General features: G+C 47.9%; 1 protein-coding gene across 2 annotated transcripts; it reads right to left on the minus strand.

Moving 5' to 3' along the window:
- Positions 1-4,500: 4,500 nt before the first annotated feature.
- On the minus strand, positions 4,501-20,833 carry Clptm1l (CLPTM1 like). 2 transcript variants are annotated; one of them, XM_057790100.1, is made up of 17 exons: positions 20,459-20,833; positions 19,898-19,998; positions 18,519-18,708; positions 16,925-17,070; positions 15,886-15,964; positions 13,581-13,698; positions 13,168-13,262; positions 12,436-12,520; positions 11,184-11,287; positions 10,354-10,419; positions 9,821-9,871; positions 9,006-9,088; positions 8,477-8,511; positions 7,680-7,735; positions 7,555-7,599; positions 6,878-6,993; positions 4,501-5,043 (listed from the first exon to the last, which is right to left on the minus strand). In XM_057790100.1, the coding sequence occupies exons 1-17, from the start codon at positions 20,618-20,620 to the stop codon at positions 4,959-4,961; spliced, it is 1,617 nt and encodes a 538-aa protein (XP_057646083.1). In that variant the 5' UTR covers positions 20,621-20,833; the 3' UTR covers positions 4,501-4,958. The 2 variants fall into 2 exon arrangements, with proteins under 2 accessions (XP_057646083.1, XP_057646082.1); XM_057790099.1 differs by having other exon boundaries at positions 16,925-17,073.

Below are 20,833 nucleotides of genomic sequence, written 5' to 3' on the forward strand. Positions count from 1 at the left end.
TTACATGGTTCATTTTATCTCTAATAATGACTTAATGGAAATAGTTGTTTGGTTTGAGGGTTTATAGTATGCATCTTTAAACTATCCAAGTGTGCTATGTCACTGTAGGGCAGGCTTGGAGGTTTCCTACACTCAGGTGACTGCTTAGTGTTTGAGCCATTTCCAGTTGTCTGCCAGCTGCTCCTCCAGCACATCTGCCTGCATGTTGCCATGTTCCCTGACATAATACTGGACTGAATCTCTGAAACTATAAGCTGCCACCTCAACTAAACGTTTTCAAGAGTTTCCATAGTTGTGGTGCCTCTTCACAGCAACAGAAACCCTAAGAAAGAAGTTAGTATCAGGGACTGGGGTATTGCTGTGATACGCCTGACCGTATTTTTGTTTGGAGTAATATGGACGTTGTGAGTCTGAGTTAGGAAAGCAGTGGAATGCTTTAAGCGTTGCTTAATAGTCCATACTATTAGGGGCATGGAAGGCAGTGATGCTGAGTGTGATTTGATGAACTGTGGGGATCAAGAGGTTTCAGAGAAGAAGAATGTTAGTATGTGGCCTAGAGATTGATCTTATAATATTAAAGTGGCTGCTTTTTGCCCTTGCCCAAAGAGACTGTCTGAGGTTAAAGTGAAGAGTTTTGTATTAATTCTACTGGCAGAGAAAAATCTCAAAACAGCCTAGTATAGAGTCTGCTTTGTGGTTACTAGCATTAACTCTAATGAAGATTTATAACAAAAAGGAAAAATATTTGACGAGATAAAACAGTGCCGTGCTGGTATTTTAATCTTTTGGCTTTTTGGTTTCTCCTGAAAATTTTATTTTCTAAAGCTGTCCTGGCATCCAGAGCTGTATGGTTTTTAACAATAGGTGCTGTATCATTTAATCGTTTTGTGGAGCCCCCCCCCCCATTCTGGCAGAAAATGACTGAACTATATTTGACACTGAGGCCTGTGAGAAGCCCCACCAGGCATTTACTAATGGCAGAAGGTTACCTTGCCTGTTCCTTGTCGATCTACATTCATAGTCCAATGCCCACCTTTGCCACACCTTCTTTTTTTTTTTTTAAATATTTATTTATTATGTGTACAGCATTCCTTCCATGTGTGCCCGCAAGCCAGAAGGGGGCGCCAGGTCTCATTATAGATGGCTGTGAGCCACCATGTGGTTGCTGGGAATTGAACTCAGGACCTCTGGAAGAGCAGTCAGTGCTCTTAACCACTGAGCCATCTCTCCAGCCCTTGCCACACCTTCTGTACACTCCTACAGACCATTATGACAGGGAGCATGGTGGTATGCAGGCACACATGGTGCTGGAGTTCTACATTTTGTAGGCAACAACACTTTGGTGCCCAATGTGGGGCTCGAATATCCATGACCCTGGAATTAAAAGTCCCATGCTCTACAGACTGAGCAAGCCAGGCCTTTCTAAGAATAAACCTCTGTGTGTGATTTATTTTGGGAGCTGGGTGGTGGGCCCCTCAAAAAACCAGTGGTCCAGTGATGACCAAAGCATCTTTTCATATTTTGCAAATGAAATTGTCTTAGTAGGGTTCAATTGCTGTGAAGAGACACCATGACCACAGCAACTCTTATAAAGGAAAACGTTTAATTGAGACTGGCTTACAGGTTGAGAAGTTCAGAACACTGTTTTCCTTTATAAGAGCTGCTGTGGTCATGGTGTCTCTTCACAGCAGTAGTCTTACGAGATGACACTGCAATACCTCAGTTTGTACAGTGTACTCTGCTTACACAAGAGACAGTCTTCAGAACCTGTCTCTGCCACTGTGATTCATGATTCGATGGGAAGCTAGCAACTGGGATGCCGCTGCTACCTTCCCTGCTAGACTAGTGTAATAACTAATTTCTACATGTTATGACATCCAAAACATATTGTTATAGAGATTGATGTGGCCACCAATTAAATGATTTAAGCACCATGAAAGCCCATTTTTAGCATGTTCCCATATGATTACTCCAGGCAGATCTAGATTCCCATCAGTGTGTCCCCCCCCCAGCTTCTCCAGGCAGATCTAGATTCCTATCAGTGTGCCCCCCCCAGCTTCTCCAGGCAGATCTAGATTCCTATCAGTGTGTCCCCCCCCAGCTTCTCCAGGCAGATCTAGATTCCTATCCGTGTGCCCCCCCCCCAGCTTCTCCAGGCAGATCTAGATTCCTATCAATCAGTGCCCCCCAGCTTCTCCAGGCAGATCTAGATTCCTATCAGTGTGCCCCCCCCAGCTTCTCCTGGCAGATCTAGATTCCTATCAATCAGTGCCCCCCAGCTTCTCCAGGCAGATCTAGATTCCTATCCGTGTGCCCCCCAGATTCTCCTGCTGCTGTTTTACATTCATGAACTTTGTGAAATCCCTTTAGGATTTAAACTGTATTTGCAGTGGGCAGCAATTTCTGAATTAGCAGCACTTATTCATGTTAGTGGCTTAGGTTTTCTCAAACTGTTCCCACACGTTACCTTTAGCTTTGTTTTTTTATTTTTTATTTTTGTACTTTATATGTCACACACCTTGTTTCAGACTACTTTAAGATTTTCTTCTATGGTAGAATCTCAGCAGCTTGGTGGGTACTGTGATGATGGTTCTCTGGATCCATACGATCCTAGTTTTTGTCATGTTTGATGTTTTTCTAAACATTATTTGTTCAATATTCCCTCTATCTTTTTTCTCCTTCAAAGCCTCCACTTAGCTCTAACTGGTTTGCTGGAAGTTCTGCTCCACACACTGGTGCTTTGTTTTTAGATGGTTTATGCTTCAGATTCGCCTAGGAACTCCTGGGTCAAGCAATCCTCCTGCCTCAACCTCCTGAGTGTCATGCCCAACAATAATAGCACTACAAATGTATACTTCTGTGGATAAACAAGCATCTTGGAGGCTATCCAAATTATGGAGGGCACAAAAGGGCAGTCACAGGGAAATCCAGACTAGCTCTTACTTCACCACGGACCCCATTCTACACAAATGTAAACATAAAATCCTTTCAGAAACCTTGCGGCATTGGGTTGAGCACTCATCTTACAGTCTGTTGCTCTTCAGTCCACGAATGAGGTATGAGAACACATTCCTTATCTCACCAGCCCATGTGGGAAACTAAGAGTCCGTCTTCAAGGGTCAGTTCAGCTTATCTGGCTTACTCATACCTATGTGGTGGACTGAGACAATATCACAAGATTTTTATCAAGGGGAGAAGGGCAAGAGGAAAGGATGAGGGTGGACCACAGGGGCCATGTGTCATGAAAGTTACAGCCCGAGAAACTGAAAAGGCAGTATGAATGGAATTGGCCCCCAGGAGCACACAGGGAGGTGTGGCTTTTTTGGAGGAAATGTGTCACTGTGGAGGCAGATTTTAGGTCTCATATATGCACAAGCCATGGTCAGTATCTCAGCTCAGTTCCTGCTGCCTGTCAATCAGTAGTACATGGGAACCTCAGCTCCAACCCATTAAATGTTTACCTTTATAAACTGCAGGGTCACAGTGTCTCTTCAAAGCAACAGAAACCCTAAGTCAGTAAGGAACATTTCCCTATAGCCACTCTGCTCATACCTGTCACTCCTCAGAGCTGACCAATGGAGACCCATCTCATACTTGTTCTGAGCCATGGAGTGTAGCCTGACTTGGGCCTTTCGATGGTTGTCTCTCCCAAGAGGTGACATCATTGAAATAGCTGCTGGAGCCAGAACGGTCTCATGTTCTTCAGGGAAGGAGAACGCATTAACACTGGTGTGTAGAGACCTCTTGTTTCCTCAATGCTCACCACACTGGACATGCTGTCACAGCAACCCCGACATGCCTGGGCTACCCATCCTCATATACCCCAAGCAACCTCCGACCCCTGCTTTTGACTTGTGCTCTGCTTCACCAAGCTTCAAGCCTACCCCTGCCCCAGGACCCATGTGTAATGAACTCTAAATGCCATGCACCCTGCATAACTGTGTTGAAAGTACCTTTAAAGATCCCACTATATACCTGAGATTGCATATCTGCATTAACATTTTAATTGGTAATACTAAAGGTACTACTTGAAGCCAATGTTTACCTTTGAATCATGATTTCAGCTTACTACCCCAGAATCATGTAACATCCACGAAGGCACAGATAAGGATGAATGTTGCCTTCCAGGTGACCAACTCTCAGAGAAGAGCCTGGCACCCTAGGAAGGATACTATAGAAGAGCAAAACAAACAGTCAAGCCCCATGTCACCAGAGCACACACTGTTCCCACATTCCACCTGCCTTTGGAAACAGTTCTTTACAGCCTACTTCTATCCATAGCATTTCCCCCAATTTATGACCAACCTGAACACTGGCAGCTGTGACCAGCCCCTAAATGACAACACGAGCCCCTAGGACATCTGTGGCTCCAAAGCTGAGAAACACCCTGAGCGTTTGCTCCTTTCAATGCAGAAACAAATCTATCTTTTGTATTGTTCTCTGAGAGAGGTTTAATTTACAACATCTACAGTATTTTCTGTTATTATAGGTTAAAAAAAGTCACAGCCAAAGAAATTTATTTTAAAATAGAAACATACATACATTAAGCTTTAAACAATCAAATTTTAAACAAAAGGAAAAAAGAGCCATTTGATCCCAGAGTCCACACAGAACGACTTTTCATGTGTGTGAAATCCACATAAGGGGCACTTGGACAAGTTGACGTGGAAATCATCATTCTCTCTACCCTTGCGTGCTCAGGTGTCCAATGGCTGCCATGGGACACTCATGCACTGAGAGCTACCCTTGGGTGACTGCCCACTGGCACCATCACCAAGACCCAAGTTCTCGTGGGCTGTGTGGTTAAGTGCTATGAGGGTGCTCAGGGATACTGAGAAATGCTCAGAGGGATTTGGCAACGCAGAAGATGTGATGTCTAGGAGTTCCCCGAAAGCCCCCAGGAATACTCATGGCACAACTGTGCTTGCAGTGCCACCTGGGGGCCTGGGTCAAGACGTTCAGTCTGGGTGGGGCTTCCGTTTAGGCTGTTCCTCATAAGACTCCCCAAATTCATTGACCCTGCTCTTATCCACAGGGTAAAGCCTGCAATGGTAGGGATGGATAACGATTAGTGAGACAGGCCCTTTCTGTCCTTGAGAGGAAGACATGGCTCCTCTGTAAACACCCTCCAGTAATCTGAGACACCTCCATGTCAGGGACCTTCACAGGTCTGGGAGCTGCCTCCCCCCTCTCTAGTGCTGCATTCTGCAGGGTTGGGAAATGAGAGCTTGGCTAATCAGAGAAGGAAGAAAGACCTGCAGTAGGGTGGGACCTGGAGAGGCCTTACTGCAGGGAACTGTGAAAAGTTATCCAGGCAGTTACCAGAACAAGTTCTAGACAATTCCTGGCTTTGAGCACTCTGCCCATATGGCTATGCTCTTCAATCCTGCAACCACCTACTCTAAGCATCATAGCCCTGCCTCTGTGAAGACACCAAGGCAGGGAGGGATGCAGTGTCCACTGTGTGAGGTTCTCCTTGATGCCCCACAAACAATAAGACAACTAGATCTTAGCTTTAAACAAACCCACCTCCCATTAAAAGCCCTGGGGCTGGTTCTCTGCATAAAGACTCGGGACCACTTCAAGGGTGCCCTGCTGGCTTGAGTCTTCGGGACTCTCACAGAATAGGCCTGTAGCAGGTGTCAGTAGCTGAGTTCCTAACAAGCCCATATCTATCTTCAGATGTGTCAGAGAACCAATTATGGATGTGAAATCTAAGACCCAGACCTCGTTCAGCATGTGGGTGTGGTACTATGTTCCTATGACAGAAGTTCTTCCCAGACACACAGTGCATTGACATAAAAGCCTAGCCCAGGAACAGCTGCAGGCAGTTGAAGTAGTTTTGGGAAGACAGGCTCATCCTGTATTGGATGTAGTGGCATTTCATTTATGTTGTAATATATAAAGCGTGCCTGAAGTTCAAAGAGTAAAACAGCCCCACTGGTCAGTCTTACAGACCAGGCAGTGGTAACACACACCTTTAATCCCAGTAGCCATACTAGCTGCTATAGAAACCAGACCTAGAGAGGAATATAAGACAGGAGGAGACAGCTCTCAGGCTGTCATTCTGAGATTCCTGGAGGCAGGATCGCCATTTCAGACAGAGGTAGAAGTAAGAGCCAGTGGCTGGTTGCTTTACTTTTCTGACCTTCAGGTTGAACCCCAATTTCTCTGAGATTTTATTAATCGTGTTCCAGTTGGACAGTCACAGCTTGGAAAGCTTAGAGGAAGCACTGCCATCATAAGGGGATGAAGGGGAAGAAAGGGTTCAGGCTCCAGGGGCAGCTGCTGGGGATCGGGAGGTGAGGTGGCAACACTCTGAGAAGCCCTTTACTCATCATGGACTTAGAGAAGATGGGCAGCCTAAGCCTCTACTGATTTAAGGCTTATTCCAGGAAACCCCAAACCCGGCTCTACCCATGCAGCCCACAGGCAGTGATGCACACACACAACAGAAAGGCCAGATGCAAGCCCGAGTAGGCAAGGGAGGCCAGGCAAGCACTGTGTTTTAATAAACGTGTCTTCTAGAGGCTTTCCCTCGGCCGGGTTGGTAGCCTGGATATGCTGTTTTGGTCTGAAGCCCTAGCGGCTATTAGCTGCTGGTGGTGGGTACAGTCCAGGCCCAGGTGAGAGAGCCACTGACCTCTACCTGCAGGGCATGTAGCCTGAAAGAAGACCAGCACCCCCACCCTGCCCCACGCTGGAGAGCTGGGCTTGAGAACTATTTGTGCAGGGGACAATCTTACACTGTCATCACAAGACACAGCTGGAACCTATTTTGGGCAACAGAGAAAAGCCACCACCCACCAAGTCTGCCTGAAACAACAGACAGGTGCAGGGACCTACAGCCAAGGAGGAGTTGCATGTGCACACTCACCACCTCTGGTAAAGGTAGACCAGGAACACCACGTCATCTCTGAAACAGGCCAGTCGGTGGGACGTGGGCATGGTGATGATGAAGGCAAAGACATCATCAATGAAAGTGTTAAAAGCCTGCAAGAAGCAGTGAAACCATCACAAAGCTGGAGTCCGACATTTTATGGCTCCTCAGCAGCTGGCGGAACCCCTCACTGTGATATCAACAGCAACAGTGTGTGAAGACAGCCCAGAGCTGCGCCAGCAGGGCAGCGGGGTCCCAGGCCCAGGAGTATCAGCCCCACGTAAGAGTCTGCAGCTCTCTGTTGAGAACCAAGAGCACAGCTGGGAAACATGAGCAGAGCAGCCTGTGCTGGCTCCTCAGAGAACTGAAACTGCTCCCTATAAGCTCAGTCTACCAACCCTGTACGAAGGGTTCCAGGCTCGGTTTCATACTGAACCAAAATATATTTGCGTTTTGACAGTGTTGCCAAAAAGGAACGTGACCCTTCACTCACAACTCTCGTAGTAACATGACTACGAGAACCTTCATCCTGTAGTTGGTGGCTTTACAATTTGAAAAGGTGTCTTAGTTTTTTCAAAGTGGAAAGAGCCAAAAGTGCTGTGTGTCTGTGAGCTCATGTGCATGCGTCCCACAAAGGGTCTTCCAGGCATTCTTGGCATGGACCTGGTGCTTACCTTGTAGGTAAAGGCCTTCCAGGGTAGGTGTGCCACTGACTTCATCTGAAATAAGGAAGATACCACAGTCACAGGCAACATAGAGAACATAGGAGTATTACCTTAGCAGAGACACCTGGCCTTACCTTGTAATTGACAAAGAGCTGGGGCAACATGAAGAGAAAGCCAAAGGCATAGACACCTGTGGAAACAGAAAACATGCATGAAAAGGAACCAAACATCCATTCTGCTGGGGCTATATACAGAGACACCCTGCTTCCAAAAGACCTCAGTTGGCTTTGTCACAGTGCAGCTTCCTGGCTAATAAACTCACCAAGAGTCAAGGACAAATCATAAAAGCTGATTGCTGTTAACTTTTGTCTACAAGAATTAAGCAAGAGCTAGACACTATCATAGGGACACTTGGAAACATGCCAAGATTAAGCCTGGGACTCAGGCCTAGAAGCATGGCTATCCAGAGCTACCTGCTTATAGGCAGGCTGCCTGACCTCACTGCTGTTCACTGGTATACCCCAAAGCACACGAGTCCAATGCTCTGACACTTAGCCATGGGACACACACACAGTTTACAGATGCCATGGGCTGTGAACCACACACAGGGCAGCAGGGCATCCCAGTGTATCCACAAAACTTAGCTTGCCATATTCTGGCTCTGGTGATTTGACAAATTCTATGGAATGAGATGTCAGAGGGGATCTGAATGCTAGTGTTGCCTATTTGTAGGGAGGAAACAGACTAGCCACTGGAGGATCAAAGCTCAGGAACAGGCTTGTTCAGTGCTTAGGCCCCACAGTGCTGGGCTCTGTATGAGTGCTAAAGGTAAGGAACCAACTAGCTTTTCACCCTAGAAACCTGTCCCACCAAGTGATGGAGAGGAACCTACTGCAAACAGCATCACCAAGGAGGAGACATGTGGACTCACCATTCACAAAGCTGTTGATGAGCCAGGAGTACCAGCTGAAACAGAGGTAAAGAAGTTGTGACCTGACGCCAAGGACATGCTGCTCAATGTTAAAATGAAAAATCACCCTCCTGAAAAACGATTTTGACATCAAGCACTCAGGGTATCTGGGATGTAAGCAGGCTCATGTGGACAGACACCACTGAATGGACAGATTTCATTCCCAGGACTTCCAGGGAGTCAAGGTTGCATCATGTTGTTAGTTTCTCTTTCAAACTCTGTCCAATCTCTGTATTCCAAGTTGGTGCTACAACAGGGAAAAGCCTGCACTTCCCAGGTTGAAGCATGCCATGTGACTGTGTGGTCACAGCATGCCAGTGGTTCCTGTCCACTTCAAAACCCAGAGGAGATGAAGACCTACAGCTGAGAAGGGTCCCTAGTTCCTGGCTGCTCACGTGGGAGCCAGTCTACCAGGTGCATGTGTTGTGCTCAGAAATCAAGCTAGGGTTTTCAGTTGGGAAGATGAGCGTGTGGACTCTGCAGTACTCACCTCTTATACTTGATATTGAGGAGTGAGTAGACAGCGCCCCCAACACAGAGAGGGTAGAGCAGGTAAGACAAGTACTTCATGGCCTGTGAGGGACAGGGGCAGCTTCTAGTTAAACACCCTAACCACCAAACACCTCAGCAGATGCATCATCTAACTTGTGACAAGAGCAAGGAAAAAAGGCAGAACCTCAATAACATTTCAGGTAATAGCACAATTGTGTGCAATGACCGTAATTCTGCCAAAACTCCAAAGTAAGAACCCCCATGCATACCACGGGCAGCAATGACTGCGATGCATCGCCCCCAACGCATCAGACTGGCAAATTCAGTCAGATAAACCAAGCAAGTGCCCAGGTCACAGATCCAGGCTGCAACTATAGCACAGGTCCTCTATTTACTCTGATTTGTTGTTTGCTATCATCTCACTAATATCTGAAATGCAAATAGCTGAGTTTTGAACTAAAATACCCAAACCATCCTGTACATAGACGTCCTGTTAAATCCAATATGTCCCACTCCTAAGCAACAATGGGGAGGCGAGGGCCTGGAAGCCAGAGGCGTCTGTGGCCTCTGTATGAATGAACAGAGAAGCCAGGTGTCTGGTAGAAATGATCTGAACAGTAGGAACTGTCCAGGTGACAGACTAGGAACCAGTGATCTGAGAGACTGTTCCTTCCCCAGGAAGAGGGTACACCCACATGTTTACCCTTGGGACTCCTATTCAGGCTAGTTCCATCACATTCTCAGGACAAGATCCCCCCAGATTATAGCAAGGGCCCAATCCTTTAGGGTATCACAGGTTCCCCAACTGCTTACCTGGGCATCGTACTTCTCAGTCTTCCTCTCAGATTCACTGTGTGTGCCAAACTGTTGTGAGATTAATATCATGTCAGCTGACTCAGGAAACTATCAGCACAGCAAAGCTAGGACTGTAGCAATCAAGGGTGTAGGGTCCACTGTACTGCCCTCAGCGCTAACGCTCGCCGCACCCAGCCTCGGGCTTAGACACTGGCCAGTCCTGCCCCAGTTTCACCATCATAAAGGCCCTGACCTTTTGCGTCTACTGAGTTGGTCCAATCTCCTGATTAATCAGGTGAAAAATTAGCAATGGATTAGAAAGCTGATATGAGCTTGATCAGTGAGGTCCTACAGCCTGGGTGAGGGGCCCCCATCTGTGGGGCACTTCTGCATGCATGTGCCTGTGTTCCGGGAAGCTCTGAACTAGGCAGGAAAGACAGGATAAAGGGCCTCCAGAAGGTTCAGCACTAACTTGACGGCAACTAAGAAATGACAGTCTGGTGAGTCCGTTCAGGAAAATCTATGTCTGGAGCAGTCATCACACGCCTCACCTGAAACACAGGCCTCAGGCCTCTCCAGGCCACTGTCATCTTCAATGCCTTCTTCACTTTCCAAAGCTGAAGGCAGAAAAGGAAATATACATTTAATATTGAGATGCTGGATTAGGAGCTAAACTATAAAGGACAAGACCTGGTACCCATCACCCTTGTCCCACTAGACACTGTTTCTTCTACTTCTCACGGTCACTTGTGGACTAGGAAGGCTCTGCACTACACTCTTGGCTGTCCGTACCTGGTGGACTGTGAAGTCACTGGTAAAACACAAGGAAACATTGCCTCTAAGTTGGATTTTAATGTTGTCAGACAGTTATGGAGTTGTGGTGTCGATGAAGCCCATCTCTCAACAAGCATTTGGTAGCCACAAGGGCCAGTAACTAACAGAACCTATTCTGAGAACTGGACCCCTGGGTCTGTACCCTGCTTGCCACCTTCCTTCCAGACTGGGCTCCTATGTCCCCTTTCCACAAGTGCCTAGCAGCAGCACTAGGTCACCAAGTGTCACTGCCATTACCTATGGACCACTAGCTGGTCCATTCCAAATTCCATTCAAACCAGGAGCTTCTCCAAAGTCACACTATCTGTTTCACTCACAGTGGCTTATAAAACCTGTCAACACAGGGTCTACCCAACAGGATCTACTGCACCACCAAGATGTGCCCTCAGAGACCTCCTTACCCAGCAGATATCTCCCTGATGTTTCCAGAGGCGTGCAGGTCCTCTGAGGGACTCCTGTTTCAGGACTCAGAACTGCTGAACCAGTCCTGAAGTTCACAGACCTCACAGAAACCCCATCCTGACCCAGCATGGTGTCTAGGACTCACCTCAATGGCAGCCCCAATACCAGCAGGGATGAGCACCAGTAGGCTTGTCTGTTCATCCAGCAGAAAGAGGAAGATGACCACGGTGCTGAAGCAGCGCCAGAGCACTGGGGACATGAAGACATAAGGTGGTGAGGGCACACTGCACCCACCCTTTGCACCCACTTCCACCACCTTTTAACCTCTCACCCCTCCCCTCCAGGTCTCCTAGCCAGTTAAAGAGAAGCAGCTGGGTTGGAAGCAGAGCTTAGCAGTAGAGCCTGTACTTAAGAGTACTCAGATCCTGGGCTGGAACTCACTCTGTAGACCAGGCTGGTCTTGAACTCAGAGATCTGTGTGCCTCTGTCTTCCGAGTGCTGATATTAAAGGTATATGCACCATGGGAATAATGGTGCGCACCACCACCCAGCCAAAGAAGTAACTCATGAAAGTACTTTAAATAAACTATCAGAGGCCACAGAATGGAGAAGGAAGAGGATATGGTCTAAGCAGGTACCAGATCTGGGTGACAGTCACAGACACTGGGCTGGCTGCCCTGGCTGAGTGCTTGCTTGTGCCCTTACTCTATACTCTTCTATTATGTACCACTCTATGGTTTGTTCCTTTTACAAAGCTATGCTTTTGTTCCTATCAGCAAGAGGTCTCTCTTCCATAGGTGCCTGGTGACAGACACTGAGGGGCTATCCTGGCAGTTAAATCCAGCTCCCCCTTTGCACCTGCACCTACACTCATGTCAAAGGCTTGTCACCATGACAACTCTACCACACTAGCTCCTTTTCTTATACAGCAAAACAATCACTGGATCTTGTACAAACAACTGCTCTGCAAAGTCAGGTCTCCAAGTGCTAGGGAATTTACTATGAAAACTGACTCTAAAGCCAGCAGCCAGAGCTTCTGAGCCTTGGACAACACCCTGGGGCATCCTTTTTGGATCCAGGAGGGAGATGGTAGACAGAAGGTCTGGTGCTATACTGAAATCTGTGAGCAATCAGGCATTAACAGAGTTTGCACCTTGTGCCTCCAAGGGCAGGCCAACTCCACACCCTTATACAGAGTCCTGTGTTTTGGGACTTCATAGCCTCAACGGAACTCAGAGATGCTTCCTGGATGCTGAGGCAGGGCCTGGGGTTATGCTGCTTGACTTAAGAGGCATCTCTACAGGCAAGCCCAGATCCAGGGGTGCTGATAAGGAGTGGGCAGGAGCTCCAGGCTTCACAAGGAACCCCTGGGCAGGTGGACTATTCCTGGGCTCTACCTGCTTTGGTAGACATTCCAATCATGCTCTTCTTTTTCTTCCAGAAACTGATGTCATTTTTAAAGGCCAGGAAATCAAAAAGAAGCTGTAAAGGAGACAGGACAGCAGCTTACACTCTAGTCATTCACGTCGCGGTCACTGATCAGGTAGTCTCCAGGTACACTAGGCACAGACCCAGATTCAGCGAGACATGTTCACTATCTAGCAAACCTATCCCTACACATGTCCCACAAACCAGAATGATGGAACTTGAAGGGAGACCTTAATGGGGCATTTCTCAAACATACATCTTTGACTCAAATCCCAGGGAGAAGAATACCATGGGGTGTGACTATCCAGGTAACCCAACCTAGTCCTCAGCCCATTACTTGGAACAGTGCAGTCTCTCACTGTGTGGCCTCTTACAGTCATCCTTATAAAGTTACATTTGCTCTGGGGTGAATGGTACCCAGAAACCCCACTATACCCCATGCTTCGCTACCTTGCACTCTGACTGTACCCAGCACACTTGTCAGAGAGCTCTCTAGTACGTCTGTGCACACATCATGTACACAGACAGCACTGCTCACTTTCCTAGTTGAAGAGTCTACTAGGGATAACACACAGAGTTATCACATAGGCTGTGCAGAACCCATGAACTAGGTCAACTGACCCCAACCAAATACCAGCGCCCACCCAGCCACCCCAATGTCTTCCCCAGTCCCTGCAAGAAGAACCCAGGGGACAGCTCACGTGAAACGCTGCAACAAAGAAGGTCAACGCTAAGAGATATAAGTTGGTGTCTACAAAAATTCCCTTCACTTCATCTGCGTCTTTTTCTGAAAACCCTGCAAAGAAAACACATTAGAATTCAAGAAGAGCCATTTCAGTCTTACCCAATGTCATAAATATTCCTCTGAATGTAGAAAACTTGCATCTTATCTGGAGCAAAAGTCAACAGAAGCTGTGGCATTTAAAATATTATGTTTTGAATAAACCCAACTTTCAGCTAACGCCTAAGGCTACAATCTAGAGATACAAGGAGGAGAACCATTGTAAGCTGTTTGACTCCATAAATGACCCCAAGCAGGGAGTACAGCAGTATGGGTCCACAGAGTGGACTCAAACACCCCCTCCCACCTCGGCCAGGGCCCAGGGCCACCCACCGAACTGCTGTAAGGAGTACACGGCGTCCTGCATGTGGATCCAGAAGCGCAGTCGCCCCAGTGAGATCTTGTCGTAGGACACAGTGAGTGGCAGCTCAGTGGTGGAGCGGTTTATTACCTGCCACCAAGAGACCCACAGGTGAGGGAGGGCCATCAAACACGGCCAGGATGATCAACGCAACTTTGGAAAGTGGCCTGCAGCCATGCACTATGTACTATATCCCAATAGACCTAGATACTCTAGAAGATCCCTGCACAACTTTCTGCAACTCCACGCCAGCCCCAGTGGGTGCTGCAGGGGGCAGGGTCTGATACAAGGCTCATTCCTCATCCTAGGCCCTTTTATGCTCAGACTGAGTTTTTCCCACAGGAGTTCTGCCAGGTGTTGTCTCAGAGCTGAGTAGGAGAGGTGCTGTATTGACTCAATCCTCTGACAGCTCTGAGCACCCATCTTCCTCTGAGCACCAGCTTGATTCCATGTATTACTTCTGACCATACTTGCTGTGAGCTCATCATTTTAAGTAGTGCCCTATTCCATGTGTGTCCAGCATGTTTACAAGCTGCACAAGCCCTGACAATGAGGAAATAGGCTCACAATTAGCATTGGCTCGAAACTGGTCAGCTTACTAGCTGAGCCAAGGAACAGATTTGTTTGGCTGAGGTGCCATGGACCTTTCTTAGAAGAGTGGAGATTGTACACAAGAACATGAAGGGCTGTGCTCTTAGGTGAACCATTAGAGACAACACCTGAGCCCACACACCTATAGCAGGTGAAATATGATCACGATTTCTAAGACATGTATACTACTGTCACACTTCATGAGCTGGAAACCATCATCCAACCTTCTGCCCCAACCTCCTGCCATGAACACTGCTGGTGTTAAAGGCATGTCACATACAAGGGAGCTGGCAACCTGAAATGTGTCAGGGTTAAGTAGTCACCAGGTCTAGGACTTGGCAGCTAAGTGCTGGGGATCTACACATCATGGACACACCTCTGAACACCCCTTAAATGGTCAGATGTGTCCCAGGGATGCCACTGTAAGGTCCTATCAGAGTCTGCTAGCTGGACTAACCTAGCAGGCTAGACTGCCTCCTAAAGATGACATTCCTCTCTGAAACGGCTCACGTGGAACAGAGCAAACCATACACAAACAGGTGTCACAGTGAAGCTAGTTTCCTACATGTTCACTACAAGCTACCGTACCTTACAACAAGCCCATAGGGGTTCCAACAGGATCACCAGAAAAGAATACACAATCTGCAGATGCTGGCCTACAGCCTCTAACTACACTAGCTTTTACCCAGTCACAAAAATACAGTCACTTAACACAATATCCAACTGCTTGCAAGAAATCAGCACTATTAGGTCTTCCAGTATGTTTGCAGACAGCCCCAGGTTTACAAAGTACAGCCTGTATATTTCACAGAACCCAGTATCCCAAGTCAGTCAGACTTCCTTACCACAGGTCATCTAGGTGCAGATGACACCTGAGGAAAGGGCAGGACGGAAGGAGCCTGTCATCCTGAGCCACAGCCAGCAGCAGAGTCCAACCAGGGGTCTGAGGGGACCTGTGGCAGCTCCCTGTTGTCTAAAGACATCTAGGCTGCCTGTTAGGGAACACTCACAAACGGCAATGGGAGAGGCACAGGTGCTCACCTGTGACCCCAGTCAAAGCTCCTTTCTTGCCCCAAATACTTCCACTGTGAAAGAACACTGACATAAGTCCTGGCAGCAACTGTTACAACGGACAGGAAATACTTAGCATGGTATCTGATGCAGTGACATTAAATATTAACCACCGTTAGTCTCCTTATAATGCAGAGCCAAAGTTCAGCCACGTTTCTTCTCTCAAAATACTCTTCTTCTCTCTGGAAAAATAGCACCTTTATTGCTATAAAAGGGCACCAGAGTGGCCATTTCATTTCCACAGGACCTTGGCATGGCCTGTGGCTATCCTAGGGGTTGTGGCTCCCTCCCAGGCCAGGTTCAGCTATGACTCTAGTTCTACAGCAGGACTAGCCTGCTTGTTAGGGAACACAGAAATGGCAGTGGGAGAGACACTGTTAGAAACGGTCTCACATGCCAGGAGCAGGCATGCAGGCCTTCCTGGAGTTCTGTGGGACTGCTACCTAAGATCCCAATGAACGATCCAAGAGTCTGCCATCAGAAGAGAGTCCCAAAGAAGCCACCACTAAAGGCAGGGCCCAGTCAGGTACTGAGACCTCTTTCTGGCCCAAACATGGCAACACTCCCTCTTCTCAGGAGAAGCTCTGTGCTGTGTCCAGGAAGAGTGTGGCTTACCATCAGGTCTTTAACCCGGTTGCTCAGCTGGTCAATGAACAGGATGGGGAGGTAGTGCACTGTCTTTCCAAGCTGAATCCTGAAGGTTTGAAGCAAAAAAGCCCAAAGTCAGTGTCAAATTTATCCCCGTGGGGCACTAAATATGTGGAGAAAGTTGGTCACCCTGGGAACATCCCACCCTGTATCACTGTTGGCTGTATTCTGGCCACTGGATCTCACAAGATGGCTTTCCAGACAGAAGCAGGAGAGACCCACACACCTGCCCTCTAAGTGGGTGGTGCGGCACTAGCTGGGGCACAACCTCTGAAAAGCTATCCACACACAGCAGGCTGCCTGAGAGGAAGGCTGGAGACAGGGGCAGAGCTGGCTCTTTCTGTACCAAATGAATACAATCTGGAGCATGCACACAAAAAACATCTTATAAAAAGATTTAGGGTTGGAGAATTAGGTCAGTGGTAGTTCTTGCTCATCATATAATGTCTTGATTCAATTTCTCAACACCACAGACATGAAAATATTCAAACTTTACAAAAGAAAATACAACACCACTGACAATATCAGAGAAACTATCTGTTATGAATAGAAGTGATTCTCAGTCACTTCCAAAAGCCACATGACACCATGATGCGCACTGACGGATCTCAACACTGGGCTTCCTAAACACAATCACGGTCACATTTAACTAAGGATGGCAAGCAATATTTAAGTCACAACTTAGAGATGAAATCTTAAATTTAGTGAGTACAGCTACAAAACCCTCATTTCACAGCCCAGGGACCATGAGAACAGTGCAGAGCAATAGGGTGCACAGCAGTCAGTCGCTTTTGTTTCAGCCTAGGGGACACTCTTCCTGGACTAAAAGGGAGATGCACTAGCTGGAAACTCACGTCCTCTCAATCCTGTTGGTCATCTTAACTATCACCTCTGGGAGGTGAGCAAGGGGCTGGATGGGGTCTGCGGCAGCTCACCCACTCCTGATGCCTGCTCTGTCATCAGGTCTAGGATTGGCTTCCCTCCCAGGACTCCACTTGAGACTTACATCTTCATGTACCGATGCACATCTGCAGGCAGGGAGGACCCATCAAAGACAAAGTCATCCACCATCACATTCAGGGTCAGCCTGGGTCGCCAGTGAGAAACGGGTTCATCCAGGGCATTAGACGGCTTCTTCTCTGCTTCTATCTGCTGCTACAAAGAATAGAAGTGGAGGCTACACTACCTGGAACCAGTTTTGAGGCCAGGGTCTCCAACGGAGAACCCACTGGTTCCCTAGACTGGCAAAAGTGGGAAAGGAGGCCTAGCTGAGGGGTTCTAGGAACCTTGGGCTGTCAGGCCCAGACCACATCCTCCCTCCTCCCAACTGGTTCTGTGAGATCTTGAGGGATCAGGGACTGGGGAACTAACACAGCAGGTCTGCATCCTTGTGAGCTAGGGAAAGACTACCGAGACACAACACTAAATGAGATAAAAGGTAACAAAGAGTGGTCTGAAAGGAAATGCACAGGATGTTACTGATTCTAGATAAAACAAACTCAGAAGAAAACTCCGGGGAAATCAACTTTATCTCATACTCAGATGCCTCCTTCAGGAAGCAGCACCACCCTATTTCCACTCAAACGGCTGTCACATGGCATTTTCTGTCCCAGGCAACAATAACAACAGACTGTATTTAATGGTTCCAGAGACACTCCATGCTACTTCATATAGACACCATCATGAAGCCTTCCCTCAATCACTGCCCACAAGAAGATACAGTAGGGGACAAAAAACAAAAAGAGTGTTTGTCTGACACAAGGTTTCCCAGTGCAGCTCTGGTTGTCCTGGAACTCATTCTGTAGACCAGGCTATCCTTGAACTCAGAGACCCACCTACCTCTGCCTCCTAAGGGCTGGGATTAAAGATGTGTGGCACCACCGCCTGGCTAGGAATCTGCTCCTAACTGCTAGACGATGGCTACTTTGTGCAAAGGTGCCATCATTCTTGTTTTGTAATCTGTCTCATCTTCTACTCAATATAGACACAGACAGTGAATATTTATTTTATGCCACGAGCCCATGAATGACTCCCCTACCCCCAACAGTCTTAGTCTATAGTCCAGACTGCTCTGGAACTCATGGCAACCCTTCTACCTCAGCCTTAAGTACTAGGATATCAGGAGAGAGTAATCATCTTGCTTGGTTGAATAACCACTTTTGTAACTTTTCCTTTACAGTTTTCTACAGGTAAACAAAACATAAAACAGTACCTATGCCCTTCCTGTAATTTTCAATTATGAGCATAAAAAGGAATACCTAGTCATGTAGTCCTATGCAGTCTGTGTGTGTGTGTGCTCTTTGTGTATGGGCACATACGTGCATACATGATGACTCTCACTAGAAAGTACAGGTGAGCTCTGAAACATAACTGCCCTTCCAGGAAGGCATACACACTTGCCTAAAGACAGCAGCCCTAGAGCCAGAGTGCTATGAATCACTGTCCAACACTAACCTGCTATAGTTTATCTGCAAACCCACGGGCTATTATTAAGTACAACAGTAATAATCACATTCCTTTAAGCTTCCACTATAAGGCATGCATACAAACTTTGAACAAGAAATACAAGCTTGCTACAGTGATCTGTTAAGATCCCATACCTGTGTGGCAGACTCCCCTGTGAGCAGGTTAATTTCTTCTGGTTTGGGGATCATGTAGGTAGTCAGAGGACTGATCAGGTGTACCTGTTTCCCATCGTGCCAGGGCAGAATCCCAGCATGATGTAAGAAAATATATGCGTACAGCGTCCCATTGTTTCTTGTTTTCTTTGGTACAGAAACATTAACTGTCCTAAAACAGAACAGTCATTTTAAACATGTACATGTTAAATTCCATGTTTATTATGTAGCACAGACAGTCCTCAAACTCAGGTTCCTCCTGCTCCAGCTTTCCAAACAGCTGGGATTAAAGCTGTGTACCACCATGGTGGCACACACTGGCCATACACATGGTAGCTAATCATCTCTTTAGATTTACATAATCTAATTTTAGCTTACAAATACTAAAAAGGAAACCTGCCTATGACTTTTCAGAACACAATCGTGTCCCAAGCACTAAGAAAAATACAGGACTCCCTGCTCCATTTCAAGAGCCTCTGAAGGGACTTGCTTAAAAGCCATGGTGGGAACCGCTACAAGGAGAAGCAGACAGAGCATGGATTCCTCTGAAGCAGAGACGTCTTTACCAGGGAACCAAAAGGAAGTCCACACACAAAGGTGCTGAGTGCACACAACTCTGCTGTGGCGTTTCTGGCAGAGGTACACTGACGTGGAGCTCAGCAAGGGCTCTTTCCAGGAATGTTTCTACAACTTCTTCCAGATCCAAAGTCAAAGTTTCACTATCTGTCCCGGACAACTGACATGGTGTAATGAACAGGAACAGGAAGCAGTATTTGCCTCTACAAAACTAAACGGTGCCAGCACTTCCCAGCCCCATTTCACGAGGATGGGAGTTGGTAGTTACCAACCGCTCTGAGGTCACAGGCTAACAGGCTTGGATAAGCATGCACCGGTGGGAGCTGAAGACCAGTGACTAGTGAGGCCAAAGCCTGTTGGGCAATACAGAACCTCGATCTGGAGAGCAAGCCATTTTAAAACTTTTATTTGAACTTTTACAAGTTAGAATCACATGAATGCTAGACCATGTTAATTCTCAAAAGTTAGTGTACATAGCTGAGCACTGATGACCTAGTCTAATGTCAAAGGTCACTTAATAAGGACTTTCTGCATGTTTCCACCATCCCACTTTCCCCTCTCAAAAGCAACAGGTGAACTACTTCTACTAGGAAAATCAATGTACTGTTCCTTGGGACACTGCCATCAGATGGGACTAGCAACTACTTTCTAAGTGACAAACTCCACACTGGTGACTTTCAGGTTGAATGTTTACATCTACCTTCTCTAGGATATCCTCACTCTGTACACAATTCGACCAGTGACATCGTGGAACCCACCCCTGGCAGTCTGCCCCACATTCACACCTTTCAAATTTAGACTCCACATCAAAGTCTTCCACGTTCAAGACCAGGTCCACATTGTTCTCTGCACCAAGGCTGGACCGTGTGGTGGTGTAAACACTTAGCTGGAAAGAGTGAACAACAATGTAAGGTCAAAAGTGTCCTGACTGAAGACACATCACTGCTGGGGCAGGGCAGGCAATCTGGGGGCTACCTCCCAGGGGGAGAGCTTGGGCTTGGTTAAAATGGCCTGTGTGACACTGTTGTGAAGAACCGGAGAGTGGAGCTGACGTGTCGTGAAAGCCCACTAGAATCAGGAAGTGACACAGGTAATAAGGGTCAGAGTTTAGCAGCCCGAAGCTTATGGCGTGAGTACTCGCGGCGACTTCTACTGGGGTCCCTTAGGAAACGTGTGGGGCGATTCGACTTCAGTTATCACCAGGCAGAACAGGGTTAACCAGCGGGCTGCAGAGATCAGAGAAGCCCCAACTCCAGCTCTCACTGCTACCTCACCAGAACGCTGGACGGTGACATCAGTGGTGGGGGGTAACGGCACGGGGATCGCTTTGGGCCCCCGACTCTCACCTGCAGCTTTGGCCGCCGGGCCAGATACGGCTGGATGCAGTTGGAGTCGCCAGAGCAAGGACGGGTGTAGACGATACCGTACATGACCCAGCAGGTGTGCACCACATATACCACAAACACGCCCACCACCAAGCTGGTGAAGGAGCTGCGGCCGCTCCACATGGCGCCGCCGCCGCCGCCTGCGGGCCAAGCGCCGCCGCTCACGGGAAAGCCGCCGCGCGACGCCGCCGCCGCCGCGGGGAAACCAACGCGCCTAGCGCGGGCCGCCGGACGCCCCGCATGCTCCCGCCGCCCACACCCGGAGCCGGGGCATTCGCTGGATTCGCCGGACGCCGCTTCCGGGACACCGGCCGACGGCGGAAGTGGGCGCGCATG

The sequence above is a fragment of the Chionomys nivalis genome, chromosome 15 (assembly GCF_950005125.1).
Source record: "Chionomys nivalis chromosome 15, mChiNiv1.1, whole genome shotgun sequence".
Taxonomy (NCBI): Eukaryota; Metazoa; Chordata; class Mammalia; order Rodentia; family Cricetidae; genus Chionomys; species Chionomys nivalis.